At 34.0% G+C, this 27588-nt stretch overlaps 1 protein-coding gene across 3 annotated transcripts in view; it reads right to left on the reverse strand.

Annotated features, from left to right (window-relative positions):
- Positions 1–26465, reverse strand: part of LOC138695756 (uncharacterized) — a 171602-nt gene extending 145137 nt beyond the window's left edge. The window contains exon 1 of one of the 3 annotated variants that reach the window (XM_069819929.1): positions 26323–26465. Coding sequence is in view for 2 of the 3 variants with exons in the window: in XM_069819926.1 (XP_069676027.1) it covers positions 6382–6396 (15 nt within the window). In the remaining variant the exon portion in view is untranslated. Of the gene's footprint in view, positions 1–6381; positions 6616–26322 lie in introns of those variants that run through there. The other 2 variants (XM_069819926.1, XM_069819925.1) reach the window with 2 other exon arrangements.
- Between the last annotated feature and the right edge of the window lie 1123 nt (positions 26466–27588).

Consider the following 27588-nt stretch of genomic DNA (forward strand, 5'->3'; position numbering starts at 1 on the left):
TACGTGCTTAAGGAAAATGTAATTTTGTAGTTAAAAATCAAAAACGAAAAACCTTTACGAAGCAATTATGGAATTTGTAACACATTTTTAGCTTCATAATACTACCCAATTAAACAAATAATACTTCTGAATGGTTCATTCTCTATTTGTAATATTCTTTTATCCTTAAAACTAAAGAAAAAAGGTATTTTACAAACAACTTCAAATTAGAACTCTGAAAATATTGAGAATAGGACCCGTGTTTATATTACATTTTGCTCAAAACGTCTTCGGAAATAAGCTCCGGTATATCCTCGTGAATCACCCTGTATATGCGATGGTTGTACACTGACGTCTGGCATTCGTGAATCCGATGCTGGCAGGCGGGCTATCCTGACAGAGAAATTCCATCACTAGACGACCATCTGATAAACTCCATAACCAGGAGCCCCAAGGCCTTAAGGTTTATATCGGCATCGGAGATCCCGGAGTTCGAACGTAGTCCGCCTAGATGGAAAACCTGCGCGATAGGCCGAGCCGCAAAAACATTACATGGCATATCGTCAGAGACAGACGTAACGTAGCTGCGTGCTTCTAGTATTACAGTCTTGACTTCACGCCAGGAGCCGTATTCCCTCATGCAAACATTTTTTAGTTTTCCAGCGATGTAAGCCTACTTACAGTAGTTTCTTTTCTCCCTCCAATGTCCAACACTACACTTTCTCTGTTAGCCCACACAGTAGTAGAGAAAATGAGACAGAAGAAGATTTTCACATTTTATACATAACCTACATGACAGCAACAACGATAATGTAAAAGGTTCGACTGACGGCTATATGATATGCATTTTGAAGCTACGCGAAAGCAACGAAATGTGTTCACATCCCGCCGAAAGCAAAGATGGTCTGTTGTTAAAATACTGCTCTGTATTATCTTAGACTTACAAGCAAACGTTCTGATGGGGGCAGATAAAAAAGTTATTTTTTTTCTTCCACCATGTTAATAATGTCAAAAGAAGTGCTTATACAAAATTTGGCCACTCGACCGCAATTAAGGGTCATTCACAATGAAAATTAAACATAACGTAAACATTAACATAAGCACATAAACATATGTCACAAACTTAAGTAGCCAAGGCCCATTCACAATGAAAATTAAACATAACGTAAACATAACACGTGTGTGGAAACAAACATACCGAATCAACAAACCTACAGAATCTATTACATAAAAATGGAGAATTGCACAATGACTGACGATGTAGCTATTCAATTTACGTTTCTAATAACTACAATGGCATCAGTACATGGCTTTCAATACTTGAAATCAAAGAAAGGGAGATGTAAAATAATCAACTTTTCGTCATATGATTCCATGTTGCGCGCCTAGCTATCATCACGGCCAATAGATCAAAATATTGCCTGTAGGCAAAGCCCATGAGATGTTAAACAAAAAGTGAAAACACGCTTTCCGCTTGTGTACTGTTTCCAAATCGCATAAACATAAGCATGAAAGTTTGGAGTTTGCAAACTTTCATGTTAACGTCTTATGATTAAGATTATGTAATTCATTGTGAACGCTTTCATTAAATAACATGGACACAAGGTTTTATGCTTACGTTATGTTTATGTTTAATTTTCATTGTGAATGGGCCTTTACGAGGGCGTCCAGAACGTGATTTTCCTTGGGGTCGTTTATAGAAAAAAAAGCACAATTTCATGGAAATATTTACTGAAACAGATACAGCAATTTTTGCGCTATTTGTCAACATATCCCCCACTGGAATTGAGACATTTGTCACACCATGGGATCAATTGTTGTGTCGTAGAAGTCAGCCGCCTCAGATCGGAACCAGCGTTTGGCTACTTCTGCACCTCTCTCTGTCGATCCCATGAAATGAGAAATGTCTCAATTCCGGTGGAAAATATGTTGAAAAATAGCTCAATAAGCTGTGTCCGTTCTAATACATTTGTGCAATGAAATTGTGTTTTTTTTTCTGTTGACGGCCCCTGGCGAACTTATTTTTTTACGGCCCTCGTAATTGCGGTCGAGTGGCCAAAATTTGTATAAGCACTTCTTTTGATATTATGAACATGGTGGAAGGAACAAATTTAACTTTTTTATCTGCCCCCATCAGAACGTTTGCTTGTTAGACTTAGATGGAGAGATGGCGCCGAGGCGATTCCATGTCACAGGTGTCCAAACGTATGTTCGGCTAGTGTCACTAAAAATAAAAGGCGGTCTTGAATACGTTTCAAGGGAGGCAATGTGACAAAATATACGTGCATCTTGTTACCGCCACATTATACAGTGAATAAACTCCTAATTCATTAATTACACATATTATTATTATTATTATTATTATTATTATTATTATTATTATTATTATTATTATTATTATTATTATTATCCAAGCTTGAATATGCATCTGTTGTATGGAACTCCATTACTTCCACTGACTCGGCTAAATTGGAGAATATTCAAAGAAAATTTATTTCCTTGTGTTCTTATAGATTTTTACCAAATTCCGATGACTATAAATATGAGATTAACTGTAAATATTTTAACTGCTGCAGTTTATTTGTCAGACGTCAAGATCTTGATTATTTATTTTTTTGTAAAGTCATTAAGGGTGATATTGATTGTGAATCATTCATAAGCAGTATCAGTCTTCGTATTCCCGCTAAGGGTTTAAGATTTCATAACATTTTTTATAATAGAAATTCAAAATCTCTCTCCCCGATCTGCAGATGTATAAAATATGCTAATTTGCATGAATTAAGCTTGGATCCATTTAATGTGTGGTATACATCTTTTGAGTTTATCATGATATATCCCTACTTGTTATTATTGTTAGATATTGCTATTTATTTTGTTGCATTTGGTAATGATTGATGTGGACTATTATATTGATTGTATTCCATCTCATTGCCATTTCTATCATTCATTCTCATCATCATTTGTTGTTTTGTTCTGTTCTGTATCGTGCTAAACTGTAATTGACCTTGTGCTGTTGTTTTGCACTTAATATTCTAAATAAATAAATAAATAAATAAATAAATAAATAAATAAATAAATAAATAAATAAATAAATAAATAAATAATAATAATAATTATTATTATTATCAAGTTTATTATTAAGATTATTATTATTATTATTATTATTATTATTATTATTATTATTAAGATTATTATTATTATTAGTATTATTATTAAGATTATTATTATTATTAGTATTATTATTAAGATTATTATTATTATTATTATTATTATTATTATTATTATTATTATTATTATTAGTAGTAGTAGTATTATTAAGATTATTATTATTATTATTATTATTATTATTATTATTATTATTATTATTATTATTAAGATTATTATTGTATTTGATCTCACTGCCATGTATTTCATCTCACTGCCATTTTCTGTCATTCATTCTCATAATCATTTCTTCTGTTTTGTTTTGTTTTTATTTTGTGCTAAACTCTAATTGGCCTTGTGCTGTTGTTTTGCACATTAATATTTGAAATAAATAAATAAATTATTATTATTAGTATTATTGTTAAGATTATTATTATTATTATTATTAAGATTATTATTATTATTATTATTATTATTATTATTATTATTATTATTATTATTATTATTAATGTGTAGTATACACCTTTCGAGTTTATCATGATGTATCCTTACTTGTTATTATTGTTAGATATTGCTATTTATTTTCTTGCATTTGGTCAAAGATTATTGATGACTATTATAATGATTGTATTTCATCTCACTGCCATTTTCTATCATTCATTCTCATCATCATTTGTTGTTTTCTTTTGTTCTTTATCGTGCTAAACTGTAATTGGCCTTGTGCTGTTGGTTTGCACGTTAATATTCTAAAATAAAATAAAAAATAAATAAATAAATTATTATTATTAAGATTATTATTATTATTAAGATTATTATTATTAGAATTATTATTAAGATTATTATTATTAGTATTATTATTAACATTATTATTATTATTAAGATTATTATTATTATTATTAAGATTATTATTATTATTATTATTATTAGTATTATTATTAAGATTATTATTATTAAGATTATTATTATTATTAAGATTATTATTATTATTATTATTATTAGTATTATTATTAAGATTATTATTATTATTAGTATTATTATTAAGATTATTATTATTAGTATTATTATTATTAAGATTATTATTATTGTTATTGGTATTATTATTAAGATTATTATTATTATTATTATTATTATTATTAAGATTATTATTATTATTATTATTATTAAGATTATTATTATTATTAAGATTATTATTATTATTAGTATTATTATTAAGATTATTATTATTATTATTAAGATTATTATTATTATTAAGATTATTATTATTATTATTATTAGTATTATTATTAAGATTATTATTATTATTATTATTATTATTATTATTAAGATTATTATTATTATTATTATTAAGTATATTATTATTATTATTAAGATTATTATTATTATTATTAAGATTATTATTATTATTATTAAGATTATTATTATTATTATTATTAAGATTATTATTATTATTAAGATTATTATTATTATTATTATTATTAAGATTATTATTATTATTATTATTATTATTATTATTATTAAGATTATTATTATTATTATTATTATTATTATTAGTATTATTATTAAGATTATTATTATTATTATTAAGATTATTATTATTATTATTAAGATTATTATTATTATTATTAAGATTATTATTATTATTAAGATTATTATTATTATTATTAAGATTATTATTATTATTATTATTATTATTATTATTATTATTAGTATTATTATTAAGATTATTATTATTATTATTATTATTAAGATTATTATTATTATTAAGATTATTATTATTATTATTATTATTATTATTAAGATTATTATTATTATTAAGATTATTATTATTATTATTATTATTATTAAGATTATTATTATTATTATTATTATTATTATTATTATTAAGATTATTATTATTATTATTATTAAGATTATTATTATTATTATTATTATTATTATTATTATTATTATTATTGTTAATCTTTGTCAAAGTGGCACATAATTACAGTATGGTTGCTTTGGCAGTGTAGTATTGGTCCAGGGCAAATAACTCGTCTTTTACGAAAATACTCGCAGCGACCGTAATTGTTTACCGCTCTGGCGAACTGTGGTTACAATGAACTTACGAAGAAATAAGTACCTATCTTCTGTCAAGCTCTGCAGCAGCTGAGTGGTCGGACCTTCGGGCTGTCGAGTGTGGTCAGTCATAGTGACGCTTGTGGCGGACAAGGTCGCACGTGGACTTTTCTGGGGTTCTCCCGTTTTGCCACATTGCGACCGATCTCCATTCCACTATCTTTTCACAGCATTCTCCGAAACGCCGAATAGCGACGTATGAAGGGTCTAGGGTCGAGTAGAGTTGCCTGCTCGAAATCTGAACATTCAGCGAACCTGAGCACAGTCAGCCAGTGTTAGTTGGGAATGCGCTTCTATGGAGGATGTAGTAATTAGTAATACATGAGCCCTTCAGAGCAGAAGTGGTGTAAGTCAAAAATGGTAATGAGGGTTAAAGTAAACATTCTGTAAAATACAGCGCAAAGTAGCAATAATTAATATTAAATTTATTTAAACTATTAATAGTCAGTGGATAGCACGAAGGACATATTAATTGCTACTTTGCGCTGTATTTTACAAAAGTTTTACTTCAAACCTCATTACCACTTCTGCTGTGAACGGCTCATATCTTCTATGTATGATTTCCCTCTCATACACACAATTTAATATAAAAACCATCTTTCCAAGGTTTAACCTTCCACCCATTGATTCCTCAATATTGTGAGAAGAAACATAAGTCAAATTTGTATAGAAGACAGAACTTCAGTTACCTTATGGTGAAAAGAATCATAATAATTCGTCGAACCTAGGCCTATAATCGCAAACTATTACGTTCACTACCAGCCTGCACAAATGATAAATATAAAATTACTATAACTAATTAGTCATTAAGTCTAATTCACATACGCTTTTCAACTAACTAAATTAAATAAAAGACTAAATACTATAAGTACCTACACAAGGAAAGTACGTAGATACTCAGAATTGAGAATACAGAGGAAACAAAAATAATTTAGCTGTTAATAATTGAAGTCGGTCGAGGTACGAACGATAGCTATTATTATTCGTGTATTTAAATGAATAAAGTTAGTATTTTAAATTTTTTTACTCTTTTCAAAGATCTCTAAATTTTCTTTCTTCAACAATGAATGTCACATATTACATAAAAAGCTCACTAACGCCATATTTGATGGCAGAAGATAAGTAAACAAAAGACTGCATTACCTTTATCCTTAGCATACTCCATACAAACGGCAATCGAGGTACATAAAGCTTGACACCTCCTACATGTTACACTAACACTGTTACACACTCTTAAATCGCGCCTTTCTATACGCTAACACCATTTGATGTGAAGTGAAATCATATTTGATGACAAGTTCATAATTTCATACGTGAAAGAACACAAGCAAGTCGCATCAGTAGCTCTATATCACTGCCCAGCTGACAAGGCAATAGGCTTCACAAATACTAACAGAGATAGAGCGAAATTGTTTGTAGTGGGCTCTGTGCACGTGATATGCGTACCAATCAGAGTTCAGAGAGCATTCCAGCTACATCCAGCGTCCACGCGTTAGAATAACACAGGATTATGAGGCAGCTTAAGCTCCAGATGTACATGTGGATTAATTCAGACAAGGTCAGTTCATTCATTGAACCAGAAGGGTCATCACCGAATATACAAGCTCTCCTTCTAATCCCTGTTCACATTTTTACAGCGTAACTCTCAACTTCAATTACACATTGAAGCGTACCGCAGATCGATCATTTGTTTTTATTGGGGCGTTCGAGGGCAAGGACACAGATAATAATAATAATAATAATAATAATAATAATAATAATAATAATAATAATAATAATTTATTTTAGCTGGCAGAGTTAAGGCCGTAAGACCTTCTCTTCCACTCAACCAGCAAAAAGTGTATATACATATGCATGAACTTACAAAGAATTCAACAATTTGATTTAGATGAGAGTTACATGTATACAAGAGTTATTTACGAATTAAACAACAAAATACTATGAACTATTAATTAAACACTGAAATAAACTGTGTAGCAGAATTAAGCTAAAATACAAAGAATGTTAATATATTTCAAATAATATTAGATAATAGAAAGAGATTATTATGAGACAATTTTGAAAATACAGCGTTATCAGGATGATGTCTAAAGAAAGAAGTAACAATGTAGTCAGTGATAGTTTAAATCAGTATGATTGGAGTGAAATGCTAATAAGGTTATCTTTTAAGCTGTTCTTAAAGGTGTTTGTTGTCTTGCAGCCCCTAATACTTTGTGACAGGGAATTCCATTGACGCGAGGTGGATACTGTAAAAGATGATGAATAACAAGATGTTCTATGAAGAGGTATACTTAGCGTGCCACAGATAAGTGATCTGGTATTTACGTCGTGGTTAGAGTATAGATAAGAGAAACGAGACGAAAGGTAATTTGGTGTTGAGGTGTGCAGAATTCGAAAGAGTAAAGACAAAGAGTGTAAAGTTCTGCGTTCTTTAAGTCGGAGCCACGAAAGACTTGCGAAGGACGGTGATATCTGATCATATCGTCGCATAGTAGAGGTGTGGGACAAGCTGTGCGTGTTTTCGTTCAGTCTGCGCATGACGTCACCTTTACTGCAGGCCGCACTCGAATGACACAGTCAACATAACAGATTGTTGATGGTTAGATCTGCGTCCATAGATTTAAATGAATAAATAAAACTCATGGTTTGTGTATTCAGTAAATATTGACAGTATAGGCTATAATAGGGTCTATCTTGAAGTGATAACATTATAAAATAGTGAACAATAAATTAAATTCAAGAGTAAAGAAATAATGTTATATGGTAGTGCAACGTTAATAATTGTCTTCTGTAATATACACGTACTTTTATAATAATTATAATACATTATGCTACAAATATGCACAAAATTAGGCCCATATATCACACAAATTATATTACACATGAATTCAAGTACAATATGAACTACCTTGAAATGATAACGTAATAAAATTATGATCTATTACATATTAAACTCAAGTTTCAAGAAACAATGTGATATGGCAGTGTGTCATTAATAATATTGCCTTCTGTAATATACACGTGGTTTTATAATAATTATTACAATACAATGTGTAATAAAAATATACATACTTAGATCTATACAGTTATTTATAACATACATTATTTTGTACATGTTTTCAAATACTTTTGAACCTTCATTAACATATGTATATGAATTTCTTGGAATAATTTGTCATTATAGTAAACAAATATTTTTATATATTCAGGCTATTGGAGACATAATATAGTCTACTACATTATTTACCTTATTATTCAACACACGACATAACATAATTTCACCATTATAAATCCCACTCTGTTAAGTAAATACTTATTCTTATGCAATCTTTTTCATTTTCTTTATAATATTTCTCTTTGAAATTCCAGACATTTTTATTATTTTATTAATTTCTTTAATTCTAATAAATGTTCTTGTTCTAACCAATGTCGTAATTACTTCTGGCGGAAGAGGAGAATTGATTTCTGCTTCGTTTTTCATGGCAGAATTAACCAAATTTACAGTCTTTTTTATTATAAATTTCTCATGAGAAACAGAATCTTCGTGCACATCTGAGAATATACTTCAACAAGCATGGCAACCAATTGCAGATCCTTAGAAGGGAGAATTAAGTTTCCACGGGACACTGTAGTAATCCAGTCTTTTTGATTAGCAGAAGTTGACAATTTTGTGGGAATTCCAAGATTCGGGTATTGCTCCATATGTTTTGATGTAGCATATCCTGCAATATATTTTAATCCTTCCTGGGATATCCGCTGTCTTGCAGAGATTTCACATATTTTTTCTGGGAGGCCTATATTTTCTTCAGGATCTCGATCGTTGGTAAATTTAACCGGTTTCAGAATGCCTTTAAGAAATTCTGCCGTTGCACATAGTTCTTTCTGCAGATTATCATTGACTTCTGATTGGCTTGTACTAGGACCCACTATTAATGCCTCTTCTTCCGAAAGCAAATCGGAGGTGTTTTTGTTCTCACAAAACTGAGATAATGGATTTCGAACTAGTACGTACCACTTCAGTAGAATGTTTAAAATCTAAAGCAGAGGGATGAACGTTTGTTCTGCCCATGCTTCTAATTTCCGAAAAAAAAAGTTTTCTACCAGATCTTGGTTAAGTTTTCTTGTGATGATATATTCAATTTTGTACTTGTACCTCATTGCCTCATACAACAATGTTAATGATTTATTATTTATTAGAATCCCCTCTTGATAAGGTAATTTCCTGTTTGCTTCTCCTACTTTAACTGTGGTATGAGAGTATAATATTCTGATCTTGAAGGTTTATTCCGTAACTATGCAGCCCACTGTGGGTACCGAATTTAGAAACGGTATTAAATAAATCAAACCAACCATTAGTTAATTTTATTGCCTTTGAAGTTTCTTTCCATTCATTTGATCTCAACAGCTCGTTTTCACCACATCATTTCGAAGCCTTTGCAACTCTGTTGGAAAATAATTGTGCTGCCAAACTAACTTTTTGTCTTTGGGTACCACGGACACTTAAGTGTAACGGAGTTAACTTGTAAGCTAATTTTGTATCAGAGGACGAGGATGCACGTAAAAGTTCATGAATTGGTTCTGATGAAATGTTCAATCCGTTCAAGTTGAAACCATGATCTAGAAAGTGATTCCTGTGTAATTTCAATAAATGTGGAGCGTCTGAAAAAAAATATTTCTCGAGTTGAATCATTTGGATTAGGAAAACTGCAATTTAGTTTGGTAGAAATTTTCAAATCATGCCACAATTTTCTGTTACTTCCACCTAAATCGCTAACTGTGGCCATAACTTGAAAACCACTGCCTTCTAACTGGCAAATTATGTCTGTTAGGATTTCTTTTGTCATTGTCTGATCATATTTATAGTATACGGGCTGCTTCCACCTTGCAAACAAACCACGTGCAAAAACAACCTGCACTGCCTTATGAGGTCCAATTATTTGTTCTTCCCTACTGTCAAAAGAAACCTCCTCATTTAAATACATTTCATCAAATGCTAATACTGTTACACGATCTAACTCCGACATATTTGTAGCTCTCGCCTTCATCAATTTTAAGACATCATGAAGTACCCCTTCCTCAAGCGATAATTGTTTTACTGCCCATTTTCTCAGAGTTGACAAATCAGGTAACGGGTAATTTAATTTTGTTCTTAAGTATCGGTATGTTTTTGGACTTAGGTTTCGAAGTGTTATTGCAGTACCGTAATCTTCTACAGACCATTTCACCTTACGCTTTTTATTCAAAAGAGCATCAATTTGCCCAATAGTGAAAAATGATTTCAAAATTTCAGCCACTTTAGATTTAACTTCTGTTTGTCTAATGTTTTTCAATGAAATTACATCCTCATGTAATTTTCTTTTGTCTTCTTCATGTTTCCTGTTGGCAGCTATCAATTCCTTAATCCTCGTTTCTAGAGAGTAATTCTTCTCTTCTAATTCTTGAATTCTTTGTATTAGTATTTGGCATTCCTCTGTGACAGTAGACTCAGTGGCTCCGCGATTTTCCATTGTTACATTAGTGCTGGATGCTCCTGTTGCGCTGAAAGTTAACAGGTCCAGTAGCCTACATGCAATCAGGGGCGTATTTAGGCCTCGGCAGACTAAGCAGCTGCCTAGGACGGCAGATTTGAGGGGGCGACTTTTAAGCTATTACTGTTATTTTTTTATATGTTTTTTAAATTTTATTCATAACTCTTTAAAGAGTACATGAACTTAAACGCACAATGAAAAGGATATGAATAACATTGGCAACAATCAGTTCAAATTATGTATTGTAATTAATGTCTAGTTAGGTTTATTAAAGAAAATGTACTCAACGCAATGAGCTGCGATCGCTGTCTGCAGTAAAGATGACGTCACACGCCTCGGCCGCTATCGCAACAGCATGCGCAGTCCCACACCTTTACTATGTTTCCACCATGTATCGTCGGATGTTGCACACGTATCTGACGCACATATTCTGAGCTCGCTGTAACTTGACTGACAGTTCAGAACTTAGGTCACTTAACCAAACGTCACAATAATCGAAGTGCGGCATTACTAGGGTTTGTACTAGGGTAAGTTTTAGTTGACGTTGAGAGAGGTGTACTTGGAGTACTTCGACTCTCTCTCTCTCTGCCATTATTTTATTATTTCTCGATCATTATGTTTAATTATTATCTTCGACATATCAGCAAGTGTTAGTAATTTGCTAAGAGACGTCGTTGCACATAGGCCAGTTTTGCACTAAACATACCAACTTTGGTTAATTGTTGCTTAAATAACTACTAATGTAAAAGTTGTCTACTGTTCTCCAACCAGGAGATCAACAGTGAAAGGAATTGCTTACTATTGCGTCATATATTGGAGCGAAGTAGATAGATAATATTACCGTTATAACGTCAGTTTAAAAACCATGCGCTCTCCTGCATATGTTATTTCCTGTATGAAAAGATTAAAAGACCAGGAGATTAACTGTGATCTAATTTTGTAACTAGGGTAGTATAAATATCTGTGTAACAATGTTATTGTTTGTGCTGTGAGAGCGAGCCAATAGAGATACGAGTACCCACGTGTGTGACCTTATGACATCTTATGACATCAACATTCATTCACAGCATTACCCCGCTCCGTTTCATTCCGCAAAGACTTTCTCGTGGTTGGAGCACAGTATATGTAACGACGTCTAACAGCAAATTAACCGAGAGAGTTGGGTCGTGCGTAACGCATGGGACTCGCATTCGGGAGATCCGTGGTTCGATTCCCGAACTGACCAACCTGACTGTGGTTTTTCCGTGGTTTTCTACAGTTACTCAGCTAAATGCCGGATTTGAATTTTCATTACCACGGTCCATTTCCCTTCCCCTCCCGTATAGAAAAAGAATTTAGATTTTCATACCAATCTTCCTCATCTCATTCAATAGCCATATCCAGGTCAAGACGCATGTCTTCATCCGCTTACGGCAGGGGGCGTCCTCTCTACAGCCGTTCCTGAGTTCCCAGCCTTCCCAATACCTCTGCCAGGATTCATTCCTTAAGAGCACTTTCAAAGGCGCTTCGACACCTTGGAAGGGCCGTTGGAATGAATCCTGTGCTCCTTGGTCACCTTGGCGGTGTGCGCTTAGAACGGGGAAGGGTAGGATGCCCCCATTGGTGAGCGGATGAGGGGTCACATGCGGCCGGTGGGCTGGTACACCCTCATCCTCATTCATCCCATACACTTCGGGGTGCACAATAGGCCTCAGTATGGTCGACGTGCAAAGGGTCGTCCTAATGTAAACTAATAGCAAATTACCCAAGTATTTCTATCTCTTAATAGATATACAGTTAAATCTTCTCCAATATTGTCAACTAAAGTTAACTTACGGATTAAAACGATAAATCTTTGAACTATAGAATGACTTACAACTGACAACAAAAAATAAGTCTGAATATGATTTATTTGTATTGCAAACGGCATCTCTTTGGAAACTAACAAACTATTCTATCTATCTATCTATCTATCTATCTATCTATCTATCTATCTATCTATCTATCTATCTATCTGTCTGTCTGTCTGTCTGTCTGTCTGTCTGTCTGTCTGTCTGTCTGTCTGTCTGTCTGTCTGTCTGTCTGTCTGTCTGCCTGCCTGCCTGCCTGCCTGCCTGCCTGCCTGCCTGCCTGCCTGCCTGCCTGCCTGCCTGCCTGCCTGCCTGCCTGCCTGCCTGCCTGCCTGCCTGCCTGCCTGCCTGCCTGCCTATCTATCTATCTATCTATCTATCTATCTATCTATCTATCTATCTATCTATCTATCTATCTATCTATCTATCTATCTATCTATCTATCTATCTATCTTCACAATATATATATATATATATATATATATATATATATATATATACATATATAAACCCCACAAGGGTAGCTGCCCTTCAGTAAGGGTTGCCAAAAGATGCAGCATAGTAAACAAATAAAAATAAAAATAAACATTTGTGTTATGATTATTATTTTCAAATGAAAGCTACCCTGGGGAAAGTACGTTTATTCAATAATTATTAGTAATCAGCTAGAATATAAAGAAATTTAGGTGTACAGGTGATTACGTAAAATCTGAACAGAATATTTCATTACGTCTACAGCAATAATTTTCAAAATTTTTAAAGGAATTCCAAAAGACTTAAAACATTCAACTGAGAATTTTGGAATTGTTCCCCTTGCTCAGAACAATAATCCAAATACTTCAATCTGTCCCTGTATATGATAATAATCCCTAAAGTATTCAAATTGTAGGGTCATAGGGTCTTCTTTTCTTCATGTACTGCTTTGGATTGTTTCAATTTACAAGGTCGCTGGCAGCTATAAATTTTTCATGATAGGACGATAGGTGTCACAATAAATTTGAGAGTTTCAATTTTAAAGGAAAAGCTCATTCACAATGAAAATTAAACATAACGTAAGCGTTAACTTAAGAATATAAACGTTACGGTAAAATCAAGAAGTCATACCATCATTCAAGTGGGAACATAAACATAACGGCAAACATACTTGGTAACCATGGAAACATAACAACGACGCCATTTCCTCATATTCTGTCGTATACTTCAGCGCTCCACGATTGTGTTCTGTTTGCAAATCACGTAAGCATAAGCATGAAAGTTTGGAGTTTGCAAACTTTCATGTTAACGTCTTACCGCAATGTTTATGTCAATGCTTATGTGAATCATTGTGAATGATCCCATTTGGTAGCCTGGCGCAAACTTCTGTGTTTATGTTACGGTTATGTTTAACTTTTATTGTGAATGGGCCTTAAAGCACATTAATTTGAGCCTCAATACACAATGAGAAAAATATACGTCTGCTAAAATGCACGATAAGAGTAGAAAAATGACTCAAAGTTATATTGTTTCGGCTTCTGCAAGACGGCACAACAGTGTGTTTGTGTTAACGGAATACAACTTTATGTCATTATTTGTCGCTCCGCGAAGTTCCAATATACAGAAAGAAAAAAAAAACAGAATTTAAATCTGAATTGTGGAAATCGCAAGTAATGTAATTTTGATTTTAGAATGCACTACAGTATTACGTACAAAATATAGTCCTACTTGAAAGAACTGGCGCGTGTTTCTTACAACACTTATCTCCTAAAGCCTTTCTTTATATAGCTGACCTGTCAACCGATGCTTTGTTTTAATAGCCTCCATTCGCATGAAGACCTAGATTTGCAAATATGGCGTTCAAGCAAGAGACACTCTTTTGCATACGTTAATTAATAATCCCTTGCGTTACAGTATAGGGAATGGGAGTGAAGACGTACTGTACGTGATATTTTTCATGCCAACATCCTTCAAAGATTCGGGTTTATTGCATACTGTTCATAATGCTAATTCTTAGGCGGAGTTATGAGGGAGCATGCGGGGCACTGACTCCCAAACTTGTATGAACACTTTTTTTTTCTATTAACATTAAATCCCGAAAAGACAAAGTATATGATTATGTCTCGTGACGAGAATATTGTACGAAATGGAAATATAAAAATTGGAGATTTATCCTTTGAAGAAGTGGAAAAATTCAAATACCTGGGAGCAACAGTAACAAATATAAATGATACTCGGGAGGAAATTAAACACAGAATAAATATGGGAAATGCCTGTTATTATTCGGTTGAGAAGCTTTTATCATCCAGTCTGCTGTCAAAAAATCTGAAAGTTAGAATTTATAAAACAGTTATATTACCGGTTCTTCTGTATGGTTGTGAAACTTGGACTCCCACTTTGAGAGAGGAACAAAGGTTAAGAGTGTTTGAGAATAAGGTTCTTAGGAAAATATTTGGGGCCAAGAGGTATGAAGTTACAGGAGAATGGAGAAAGTTACACAACACAGAACTGCACGCATTGTATTCTTCACCTGACATAATTAGGAACATTAAATCCAGACGTTTGAGATGGGCAGGGCATGTAGCACGTATGGGCGAATCCAGAAATGCATATAGAGTGTTACTTGACTTAGCTTTCAGGCTTACTTTGCTCTCTTATACAATGGTTGTCCGAGTCCGACAGATGGCCTGGGTGACATTCGTGAATCAGATGCTGACAAGTGGGCCATCCTACCTCAGTCTTACAGAGCCAGGTTCCATCCTCAGATGGAGAATTCCCAAGGCTCGAAGCCTATATCAGCATCGGGAACCTGTATTGCCCCAAGACTTCACCCCCGAATAGTTTTAACTATTGCAAATGAAATGATGGTGAGGCAATGTGTCAGTTCGATGAAAAACCCTCTGCAACGTCTGTTTTGTCCACCACAAATTCAATCAAGATCTGGACGGAGATCGAACCAAGGCCACACAGATGGATGACCAGCTTGAACCACAGACGTGGCTGCCGTCACTGTTACTGGGCTGGTGTCGTCCAAGCTACAAACCATTATTTCTTACAATTCCGGATAGTTATGCAACTCTATTGTCATGCATGAAATGTAATGTCTATGAGACAGGCGTAGTAGAGAATTTTTGACGAAGATATTGTCTGTGACATCATTTGATATACATGTGAATAGTAAGTAATATCAATTTCAGGGTATTTTTCCTTGACAATAAATTATAAACTAAAGGGCAGAAGACTATAGGCCATCCAAAGAAGGTATGTGCAAAGAACTCAAACACTTGAACTGTATCGAAGTCGGAACGAATCAAAATGGAAGAGACCTTGATGATGATGATGATGATGATGATGATGATGATGATGATGATGATGATGATGATGATGATGAGGAGAAGGAGGAGGAAGAGGAGGAGGAATACTACTGAAAATGTACCTAGAAGAACAAATTGTCTCTTGCCGTGGAGGTTCTGAAACAGCGTTACATGAACATTTCTACATAACTAGACGTTTAGGAACAGCGAGATTCTTCGGCATTTTGAAGTAGAATAACGCTTGACACAAAATATAGGAGACATAAAAATGCAAAAATTCGCCCCATCGGGAGAAAATAGACCTTTCCATCTTTCGAAATCGTACTCAGAGATTGCATTGTACCAGGAGCAAATCGTTTATTTTCTGTACCAAGGCAGTTGCTATGCATACCTAATAATTTAAGACAAAGTATATGATTATGTCTCGTGACCAGAATATTGTACGAAATGGAAATATAAAAATTGTAAATTTATCTTTTGAAGAGGTGGAGAAGTTCAAATATCTGGGAGCAACAGTAACAAATATAAATGATATTCCGGAGGAAATTAAACACAGAATTAATATGGGAAATGCCTGTTATTATTCGGTTGAGAAGCTTTTATCATCCAGTCTGCTGTCAAAAAATCTGAAAGTTAGAATTTATAAAACAGTTATATTACCGGTTGTTCTTTATGGTTGTGAAACTTGGACTCTCACTTTGAGAGAGGAACATAGGTTAAGGGTGTCTGAGAATAAGGTGCTTAGGAAAATATTTGGGGCTAAGAGGAATAAAGTTACAGGAGAATGGAGAAAGTTACACAACGCAAAACTGCACGCATTGTATTCTTCACCTGACATAATTAGGAACATTAAATCCAGACGTTTGAGATGGGCAGGGCATGTAGCACGTATGGGCGAATCCAGAAATGCATATAGAGTGTTAGTTGGGAGGCCGGAGGGAAAAAGACCTTTGGGAAGGCCGAGACGTAGATGGGAGGATAATATTAAAATGGATTTGAGGGAGGTGGGATATGATGGTAGAGAATGGATTAATCTTGCTCAGGATAGGGACCAATGGCGGGCTTATGTGAGGGCGGCAATGAACCTCCGGGTTCCTTAAAAACCAGTAAGTAAGTAAGTAAGTAAGTAAGTACAGCGACAAATGTATGCGGAATAAAAGAAAGTAACAGAGCTGCAAGGTCAAGTTTAACTTACGATATTGATTACGTTACGTAAAGTAACACTGCTTTACCACAGTTATAACAGGGAAGAGTAAATCGATTTTTTAATATTTCATGTGAGAAATCTTATAATAAGGGAACATGAACGGGTTTCAAAATGTCCATATATTAGTTGATTACATGAATAGAAATTGATATTAATTACAGCGTTTCATCTCTAGCCTGTTTGTTAGAATGCTGAGTGGAACTGAGAGCCACTGAAGTCAGCTATCTGCCTACTGTAATCGCTTTAGATTTCAACACACAAATGAAAATTGTTGTTTGGCAATCTGATTCATATTTGAATTTGCAAATTTTACACAGAATAGCAAAAAATATGCACAGATTATATAGCCTAGCTAATATTAATACATGGGTTCAGAAGAAATGTTCCGTAACAACAAATTTCCTTCACAATGTAATAGGCCTACGTAAAATAAATTATAAAATTATGTCTGTTTTAAGTTAGTAATTTCCAAATAAAATTATATAAAAATATCTCATTATACATATGTTCCCACAGTCACCATACCAAAATATCGATTTATGTATATCGATAGCGTTACGTATCGACAACTTATCTTCAGCAAATAATATGCGATGTCATCTAACTTCGGTGGAATTGGTGAAAACGGTAGCGAGATGGGATTTGGAGACATGGACTCGCCATGGAATGACTTGATGTTCGCCTTACAACTGATGAAAACTTTGAAAAAAAAAAAAAACACAACCAAGTAATCAGTTCAAGCGGTATTCGAACCCAAGCTCAAGCGCAGCCGTGGAACACGAGCCAAGCTCTCTACGTTGGTTGTTTGAGTAAATATTACTTATATAGGCCCTACTTGAAATAATTACGAGTATAAGAAACATGCGAACAATGTGTGTGTGTGTGTGTGTAAAAATATATGAGATCAATAAGTCATTATTTTCATGAAACAACTCTTAGCACCCTCTTGAAATTTACTGTAGAAGAACATGTCAGCCACATTAATTTTCCTATGACTCACAGTGAGGATCTGATTGAAACTGACTGTAATGATTTTCTTTCCGCAAAATATATAGAGAGAGAGAGAGAAAAAAACTCATCCGGCCTTAATTAAGGATGACCACTAGGATCCGGAAATGAATAGCAAACAAATACAATTAATTAAATATGAATATTGTTATAAAAATAAAATGTAATAATTAAGCACCATTGATTATCAATTATAAAATAAAATCTTAGAAGACGACTATAAATTATACTGATAAAAAAAAAGATTTTATTTAAAATTAGTATATCCTTAATTAAGGCCTTCTGAGTGGTATAAATGAAATTGTATAATCTGCAGGGAATCTTTGAGAATTTGCGAGATGATTTTTTGAATCTCAAAAGATGATATTGATAATTGCTTTAAAAAATGATATGTAAATTTTGGTAAAGAACTCCGAGCACCAAAAAATAAACCTGTCACTGACCAATTGAAGAGAGGGATGTTATACGTGGCACTAAGGTAGGGAATACAAGGTTCATAAATGGCCCTCTTTTCCTGATCAACCTGATGAGCTTGGTTTAGATCTCTCTCCATGCGTATAGTTGGATCTATGATAATAGCCTTTTGTTGTTGCCTGTTTATTGCTATTATATCCGCTCTTCTGTGAGAGTCGTCTTCAGAAATGCAGTGGACCTCTTCATGAACTTCCCAACCCTTGTTCCGAAGAAGACAAGCGATAGCTCCACGGACTCTATGATGCCTGTTGTTACGCAATAACTCTCCTTTCCGACAAAAGCCCAACACGTGGCCAAGAGTTTCTGTCTCGTTGCAGCCAGGTTGACGGCATAGAGGGATAAACAAAAGTTTTTTGGCACTTCTATTGTTAAGGATTAAAGGACACAATGGGTGAATTTTTATAACATAATGGTAGGTTCAGGCAATTTACTAACGGTCACCAAATTTACATATTTACATGCAATCGCCATATATCAGAGAATCGGAGAGTCTCGCTAATTACTCATCCTAACACCATGTTTCCCCGCATTACCGTCACCGCTCCATGATCGTGGAGTTACAAAACTATGAAAGAACTTGCTGCTTCCAAAATGTTTAGTTAATCGTTAATAATAATAATAATAATAATAATAATAATAATAATAATAATAATAATAATAATAATAATGTTATATTCTAAAATATGAGTCAAATAAAATAAAAAAAATTAATATGGACAAAATTATAAAATACTAGATAATTTTACACAAATGAGTACAAAATTAACACTTTATAAAAGAATGGTATAGCTCAAGACCACGCATATGGTGCGTTATGGTTAATAAACTGTACCAAAAACGAACGCAGTAGCAGATTCTTTAAAAATTAGTTTGACGACAATTTCTGCAAAATGCCAATGTAACAGTTACTGCACAAAACTAGCAGTCTAATAATAAAGTGTGCGACTGAATTTAGTTTAGCCATTTGATGCCAAACATTATCCATATAAAAGGGAAAAGGATTGTAATATATCACTTATTTACGCTTTTATGTAATCACTCAATAATTAATATTCTTCCAGTTTCGAAAAGACACTTTGACACTGGCAATCTGATGTCAACGGAATATAATTTTAAATAAATCATACTGTCTGCTATTCGAATGCCTGATTTGATTGTTGGCTAAATGTAAAGAGTGTTTGAAAGTCAGAATACGGGTTACACGAAGAAGTTTTTTCTTTATCCTCGATTACGTGCTCGGACATGAATTTTACAAAAAAAAATAACAGCGGTCACATTACGTGTCTTTTACATGGCCGCGATGCTATGAAATGAATTATTAAACGCAACTACACGCGAAATTCGTGTCGTTTCTTCTTGGTGTGAAATATGCTGAATGCAGCAGGCCACATTTCAGAAGGGTTAATTTTGTTAGACATCTCTTCCGTCAGCGAGCCCGTCCTAATTATGGGTATGTTTATGACTAGGTCCATTATTTTCCGGGTGTTGAATTAAGTGCGTTTTCCCGCCGTGAACGCAAGTACGGGGAAAAACATCGCCATTTAACTAAGCGATAATGATACGATGTCCTTCCAGATCTAATCACTAAGGAGCGGATTCCTCTGTAATTAAATATTTTTGCGTGTGATAAAACACAATTAACAAAGTTAAAAATTCCGAACGTGAAGTTTTAAGTTTAAAACCCGAATTTTATTTCACATAAAAACACATATTTTCACAAAAAAATTATGTAAATACATATTTTCAGGAAATCTATCACAAACACATAAATCTTGGAGTTTTTTTACTTAAATCATTTTTTTACAAGAACTTTTAAATATTTTAAAACTAAATCAATTATACCACTCAGAAGTATGTTATCTTTTTAAGAATTCTTGTCCACACCTGTGGATTAACGGTCAGCGCGTCTGGCTGCGAAACCAGGTGGCCCGGGTTCGAATCCCGGTCGGGACAAGTTACCTGGTTGAGGTTTTTTCCGGGGTTTTCCCTCAACCCAATACGAGCAAATGCTGGGTAACTTTCGGTGCTGGACCCCGGACTCATTTCACCGGCATTATCACCTTCATTTCATTCAGACGCTAAATAACCTAGATGTTGATACAGCGTCGTAAAATAACCCAATAAAATAAAAAAAATAAAAAAAAAAGAATTCTTGGTTGCTTCGAGTTTCTAAACGCTGTGTGATGTATCCGTGATCCATTTTTTTTAATAGTGTCGCCTCAAGTTCTGAGAACTGCTAGGCAGCATATCAGTGTTATTATCAGAGAATAAATTAACATGGACAAGGAGGAGAGATCTTGCAACACATAATTAGGAATGTTTATTGTTGCTGAAGATGATTTCATTCCACGCTTTGTTTGTGAAACACAACAGATTAGAACTCGAGTATGAGCATTATTTAATTTAAAGAAAAAACTCTCGCCTCCCGCTCATGTCTATCAAGTAAGGCAATACATCTTGTTGTGATTCCCTGTTATCGGGCTTCGTCAATCGATATCCATCAAGATATACTGAAAGATGGTTATTTAAAAAACGATTTGGCTTTCCTACTAGCAAATCTAAGCTTTTTGTGTGACACCATAAAAAAACTCGAAACATCCAAAAACCTGTTGTCTGAAATAGGGAGATGCGTGCCGTGGAAATTAAACTAGACTCGCTACCAGGTTCAGAAGTACAAGTACTAAGGGACAAATTCCAGAATGTGTTTGGGAAAAACAGTGGATATAAAAAAATGTGTAAAGTTGCTCAAGTATTGGAGGGTGTGCCTGTAGGTGAAATTGACGGTGTTTGTGTTTGTGACATTCCTCTCTTTAAATATGCACGTCTGACGTCCTGTGATGTGGAAAGATCGTTTTCACAGTATAAGTCGTCGTTCAGAGATAATCGGCATGCATTTGTGATGGAGAATTTGGAGATGACCTTTGTTGTTCACTGCAATTCTCAGCCAACTACTAGCACTCAAGTGTGGTTGCTGAGTACCTAGTAACATTTTTTTTTTTCCAAGCTAAGTAAGGTATTTTTGTCATATTAAAAAAAATATTTTTAGCAAATATTTTCGTACTTTTTAGCACATAAAAATAAATATATTTACATTTTTTAGCACAAAAATCCGCTCCCTACTAATCACACGTCTGTTACAACTAATCCCACGCGAACAAGGTCGCAGCTGGAGTTTTTTGGGGATTCTCCCGTTTGTCCACATTAGGCATCAATATCAATCCGTCGATTCTCATTCCATAACATTTCTCTATCATTGGCTGACTACGTACGGAGGGGACTAGTCCAGGGACGAGTGGGGTTGCCTGCTCGAAACCTGGATAACCAGCGAACTTTAGTGTGGTCAGCCGATGTGAGTTGGGAATGCGCCTGGCTGGTGGGTAAATGCAATAGAGCTATACTAGGTCGCAAAGCTGGGTCGTGGTGACTCCCTCCTCATACTAAGTAAAGTAAGTTTAGTTGTTCAGAGTCACTACATGGGTGTTTCAGGACTCAAACACCCAACAAATGTATTTAATTGGTGCTCAGCGCCAATTGAATTTTTGAGCTTAAATTAATTTCTATTTCTATTTTAACTTTGTGCCACGATGGGGTGAAATAGTAATATGCGTTACAAGAGCGGTATGTTGAAGTTTTCATGTTCGAGGAAAAGTTTGAAAAAGCGAAACGTAGTTGAATTGAAAGAAAACATACCGCTCGTGTATCGTACATTATTCTGTGAGAAGATCGTTTATTACATACCTGAAAGAGGAATTTCTAATTAGTTGCAATGAAATCTCCATCTTGGTTTTTGTTCAATGACGGCAAATTTGCAAAACAAAAATATCTGTCTTCAACATTGTTGCTTTAAAATGTTTTCTGTGTTTACTATATTCCAGCAGGCCGTGATACACGTCTGTCTTTTTTTCCCCCAGTCTATGATGAGTCTGGAATCTTGTTGATTTTTTCACGGCTTCCTTAATGTTACTTGCATCACGAATGCAGTAACTTTAGTGGAGTTGTAGAGTTTACTTAATTTTTGCAAATATTTAAAAACAATAATTAACAGTGCAATTTAGGTGAAATTGCAGTGGTAAGTTTCCAATTTATAATTATTACTATATTGAACGTCTCTAAAAATAATAGGCTATGTTAAAAGCCTAAAGCAGTAAAATCAATATGTCACTTAAGCGGTAAGAAGAGGGAAATTGTTGTGTGTGTTAGGTTGGGAATACTGAATGTGGAATTTTAGACTTTCCGCGGATTGGTTTTGTGCGGAAATCAAGCAAATACGCACGATCTCGCACATAATAGTTTTCATGGATCATGTAATGTGGACTTAACAAAAGAATGCAATCTATACAATTTACACGATGCAATTTCAAAAATTTGCGTTAGGTATAGATCGAGTTCTTTTTCAGAGGAGATTAACTACCCTGCCGCCAATGTGCCAGCCTTAATGATGATCCATTATCTCTGGAACTACTGAAGATATCACAATGATATGTTTATATGCTAAAGATAGCCTACGAGGTTTCTAAGAAAGCTGACGCAGATTTATCAAGAAATACAATTTACAAAAAATATTTGAATTTTTTAAAATAATGTTGGTTTTGTTATTTTTTATGCAAATGCCCAATTTTCTCAGGAAGTATAAATGACAGCAGGATGAAATTTTAAAGACATGTTAACAGCAATACAATAATGAAACGGACAAGCATTACGAGATTTATGTCTATTAGTTTGATCAGAAAAAATGTTCTACAAAAAAAAAAAAAAAACAAAATAAATTCAACATTAATTATTTTTAAAATCATACATATTTTTTTTACAATTTGTATTTTTTATAAAACTTTAAAGTTTCGTCCGTGTTTACTTATATACCTTATACCTTTATCCTATAAAAATTTTAGTACGATATCTTCAGCAGTTCCTGACGTAATTGTCATTAAACAAGTAAATTTAACATTGGCGGGTCGGCATGGCTGGCACAGTCGGTAGAGTCTGGCCTCCTGTGCCCGAGCTTGCGGGTTCGATCCCGGCCCAGGTAGATGGCATTTAAGTGTGCTTAAATGCTACAGATTCATGTCAGTAGATTTAGTGGCATGTAAAAGAACTCCTGCGGGACAAAATTCTCACACACCGGCGATGCTGATATAACCTCGGCAGTTGCGAGCGTCGTTAAATAAAAACATAATTTAATTTAACAATGGCGGTATAGGGCAAAGAGCAATAAAGACGTTTGTTCCAGAATGGGTTTGTAGTTGGCAGTTGGCACTGAAGGAGCTACTTGCATAGGTCATGTGTCATGGTGTGTTTCTTTGTTGAAAGAGGAGTTATTTTTTATGAGAAATGTTGAACATTAACTATAATTTGTTAGCAGGTATTAGGCAAAAATACAGTCGAATACACTGTTAATTCAGTATTATTATTTTTGCTTGGCAATACTTATGATATGACTATTTCTGTTCGGTCACGATAGTTGAAAAATTTGAACTGAACTAAAAAATGTGGATCGTAGACAAAGGAGTGTAGTCGCCGCTGCATCATGTGTTTCACATAATCTCAAATTCAGAAGGAAAGAGACAGAGAGAGAGAGAGAGAGAGAGAGAGAGGACATTGTGGCAGCTCACCCTCTCTGTGGATTAGATAACCATTTTTAGCTAATATCCTAGTTCATCTTTCAAACGCATTATTTTTTAACTTAAGGAATAATTCTTCGAATTATTTTTGGGGCGAGGCCCCCTATTAATTTTATTGCGGCTCTATAAGTTGTGGGGGCAGAAAGTGCCTTGACCCCCCCCCCCGAAGTCGGAGCCTATGAACACAGAAGTCTAGAAACTACCATAAGATCTTTCATGCGAATTACGTATAGGCGTATGTAGTGCTGGTTCATTATGCTTATAGAGAACGAAACATGGATTTCAAGCAGTGCTCGTAAATGGTATACTGAATAATAATTCACTTCGACGAGTAGTATATAGTGAAAGAAAATGCTTTCCGGAAAATGGATATTCAGGTAGCAGTTCAAACAATAAGAAATTCGACTCATGAAATGTGATCATTAGTTCGATATGCAGTGATAAAGTGTTGCTGAGTCCCGTCCTTTGAATTTTATTAACGCCGCGCTATTGTTCAGAATTTCAACAATACTCAATGCATAATCAATAGGGCTAGGATTCTTAGGCAAATAAGTATTTTATTTGCACTGTAATAAACTCCAATTGTGTTTTAAGTTTCGGACAAGGTCACCTGAACATATATTATTTTAAAGTTTATTCAACATAAAACACATATTTTGAATTTTTTTATATATAAAACATATTTTCAAATATTCACATAAAAACTAAATTTTCATCAAATAATTTTCGAAAATGGCCCCATTTCAGATTAATCATCATCCGAATGTTCACTGCAGTTGCTTAGACGTGACAGCTGGCAACTGTTTCTCGGAATTGCCTATCTATGGAACTCTCTCACCACAAGCAATAAGAGCTGTCACTACTAAAAAATTGTACTGTAACTAACACACATAAACATTGATGTGTCATTTAGGAGTGCCTTGTAAGTTATAACGCTGATTCAGGTAGCAATTATAATTTCATAAACATCAGCTGCCTCTGTTTTCGTTTCCAATCAAACATTTCTCTAGGGAGTGCATGTTGTTTCTCAATGGCCAGGGCGCTCTTTTTCCCAGTACAAGGCAGTGTTCCGTGATAATCGTCAGTCATTTGTGATGAACAACTTGAGGATGAATCTCATTGTGTACTGCAGTTGATAAGACAGCATAATTTATACTGGTGAATACTTAATATTTTTTATATTCTCATAAAATAATTGAAACATAATTATATTTTTTTCTTTTTTTGTCACATATTTTCCTGTTTTTAGAACATAAAAATAAATAATTTCCCAATTTTTAGCACTTAAAAATCCGAGCACTAACAATCAAACATAATCATCAAAACTATGCCGCAAGAGTGTTATAAATTAGCGGGATACTATGCGAATGCTATAGACTAATACAATACAGCAGTACCAAAAGTGCCGTTGTCTTTATTTTTAACAATTTAATTCACCCTTAACTGAAAAACGTATTGAAATGCCATATATAATTCATACCAAATTAAAATGATCCGGATCGGACAATAGCCATTTCTTACGAGATGGAACGGCAAGGTTCCTGAAATTTACGAACTGGAACGCCGTTCCATTTCGAGCCGTACTAATAAGTAATAACGCTTGTCGAAGTTCCATTATCTTCAAATAATGGTTCAATTTACAGAGAGTATTAAGAAAATAGTTTAAATTATTTCGAAAGAAATACATCGAGATCAATAATTAAATAAATAGTTTACGGAAATATTTAGAAGCACATTCGCATTTACTTTTTTTCTGTCGTGGAAAAAGGCTAGCACGCCAGTCGCTAGTGGGCTTATTGTGCTTTATCACTCCGATTTTCTTGATGACATTAAATAAAATTATATAAAAATACATCGTAGTCCTTTTAGAATATAACTACATTTTGCCCAATCCACGATAAGGGGAGAAGAAGCAGTTTTATGTATGCAAAATCACGCTTAAGCAACTGAAATTTTCAATTTTTGTCGAAAGCAAAATTCTGTAAGATAGGAGTTCCTCCACATAGGCCTCCTGTCGCAACAAATAGTTCTGGCTATCAAAAGTGTTTCCATCGTCTTTGTGGCCACATTCTAAGCACAGGTGAAAACGAAGATGGAATTATAGAAAGAGAGAAAGATATATGATACTCTTACCTTTTTCTCCCCGGCATCTTACAATATTCTTTTGAAAGACCAATTACCAATATGTATGTAACTTCTTTTGCATGTAGGCTATGACAAACTTACACTCTCAGCGACTAGGCCTAAACTAAAGTTCCAGTCCAAGATTTGAACAAAACTTATTTATAACACAAAGACGATACTTTGCCGATCTCTGTCGTTCTTGCCGGTCAATGGGTGCACATGTACCGAAGCAGCCCTGTCTAAAAATAGTATCTTATTCCTGTTCAGCTGATTCCCGCCTCAAGGGTTGCCAGATTCTGACAAGTGTCCACCTTACCTACGTTTACATTGTTCACCGGTACACCAGCGAGGGGAAGATAGTGGGGAATCAAAGGCACTGCGAGGGGTAAAGCAGGAATTCTCTTCAACGCCGACGCAACAGCTGGCATATAAGTTACACCTCAATACCAGAACAAGGTGGGGAATAAATAATAGACTAAACTTATTGTCGATATTCCTCAGCGCTAAGGCACTATTTGGGAATCACTTGCAAGTCTCTTGGGTTTCCTTGGGTTACATCACTGACCTTCCAGTATGAAGGAACAGGGGCGAATGCTAGTCACGAAAGTTAGGCTTGCTCTTTTATTCATAAGGGAAGGTGGGAGGCTATAATAATCATAATTAATAAAAATAATCAGACCCACATAAATAATTTATTTTATAATTATGAAATCATTTTCAGTCATGGATCATATTCGCTTATCAGATGTAGAAGTTCGATATAATATAACAAACATGGCCAACAAAATAGTTTATTTAGTTTTTAGTATTAAATTGTAACAAAACTAACATAATTCAATTTAAATCCTGTCCAAATTCAACGTCGCAAATTCCTAGCGCAATAATTAACAATAGATCCCTATTAGAAACAACAACAACAACCAAATTTCTTGGCTTAAAAATCGATAATGTGTTACATTGGAAAAATCCTATTAAAGAAATTACCCCCAAACTAAATTCAGCTTGTTTTGCTATTAGATCTATGCAAAAGATAGTAAATATCAATACCTTAAAAACAATATACTTTGCATACTTCCACTCGGTAATGAGTTTTGGAATAATATTCTGGGGAAATTCCACAGATAGTAAACAATATATTTCTATTACAAAAAAGAGTAGGCCTAATTAGAATAATAGTAGATGCCAAATCTAGGGAATCGTGTAGGACTATTTAAAAAAAACTACAAATAATGCCCATGGCTTGTCAGTATATTTTTTCATTAATAGTCTTCTTCG

The sequence above is a fragment of the Periplaneta americana genome, chromosome 3 (assembly GCF_040183065.1).
Source record: "Periplaneta americana isolate PAMFEO1 chromosome 3, P.americana_PAMFEO1_priV1, whole genome shotgun sequence".
Lineage (NCBI taxonomy): Eukaryota > Metazoa > Arthropoda > Insecta > Blattodea > Blattidae > Periplaneta > Periplaneta americana.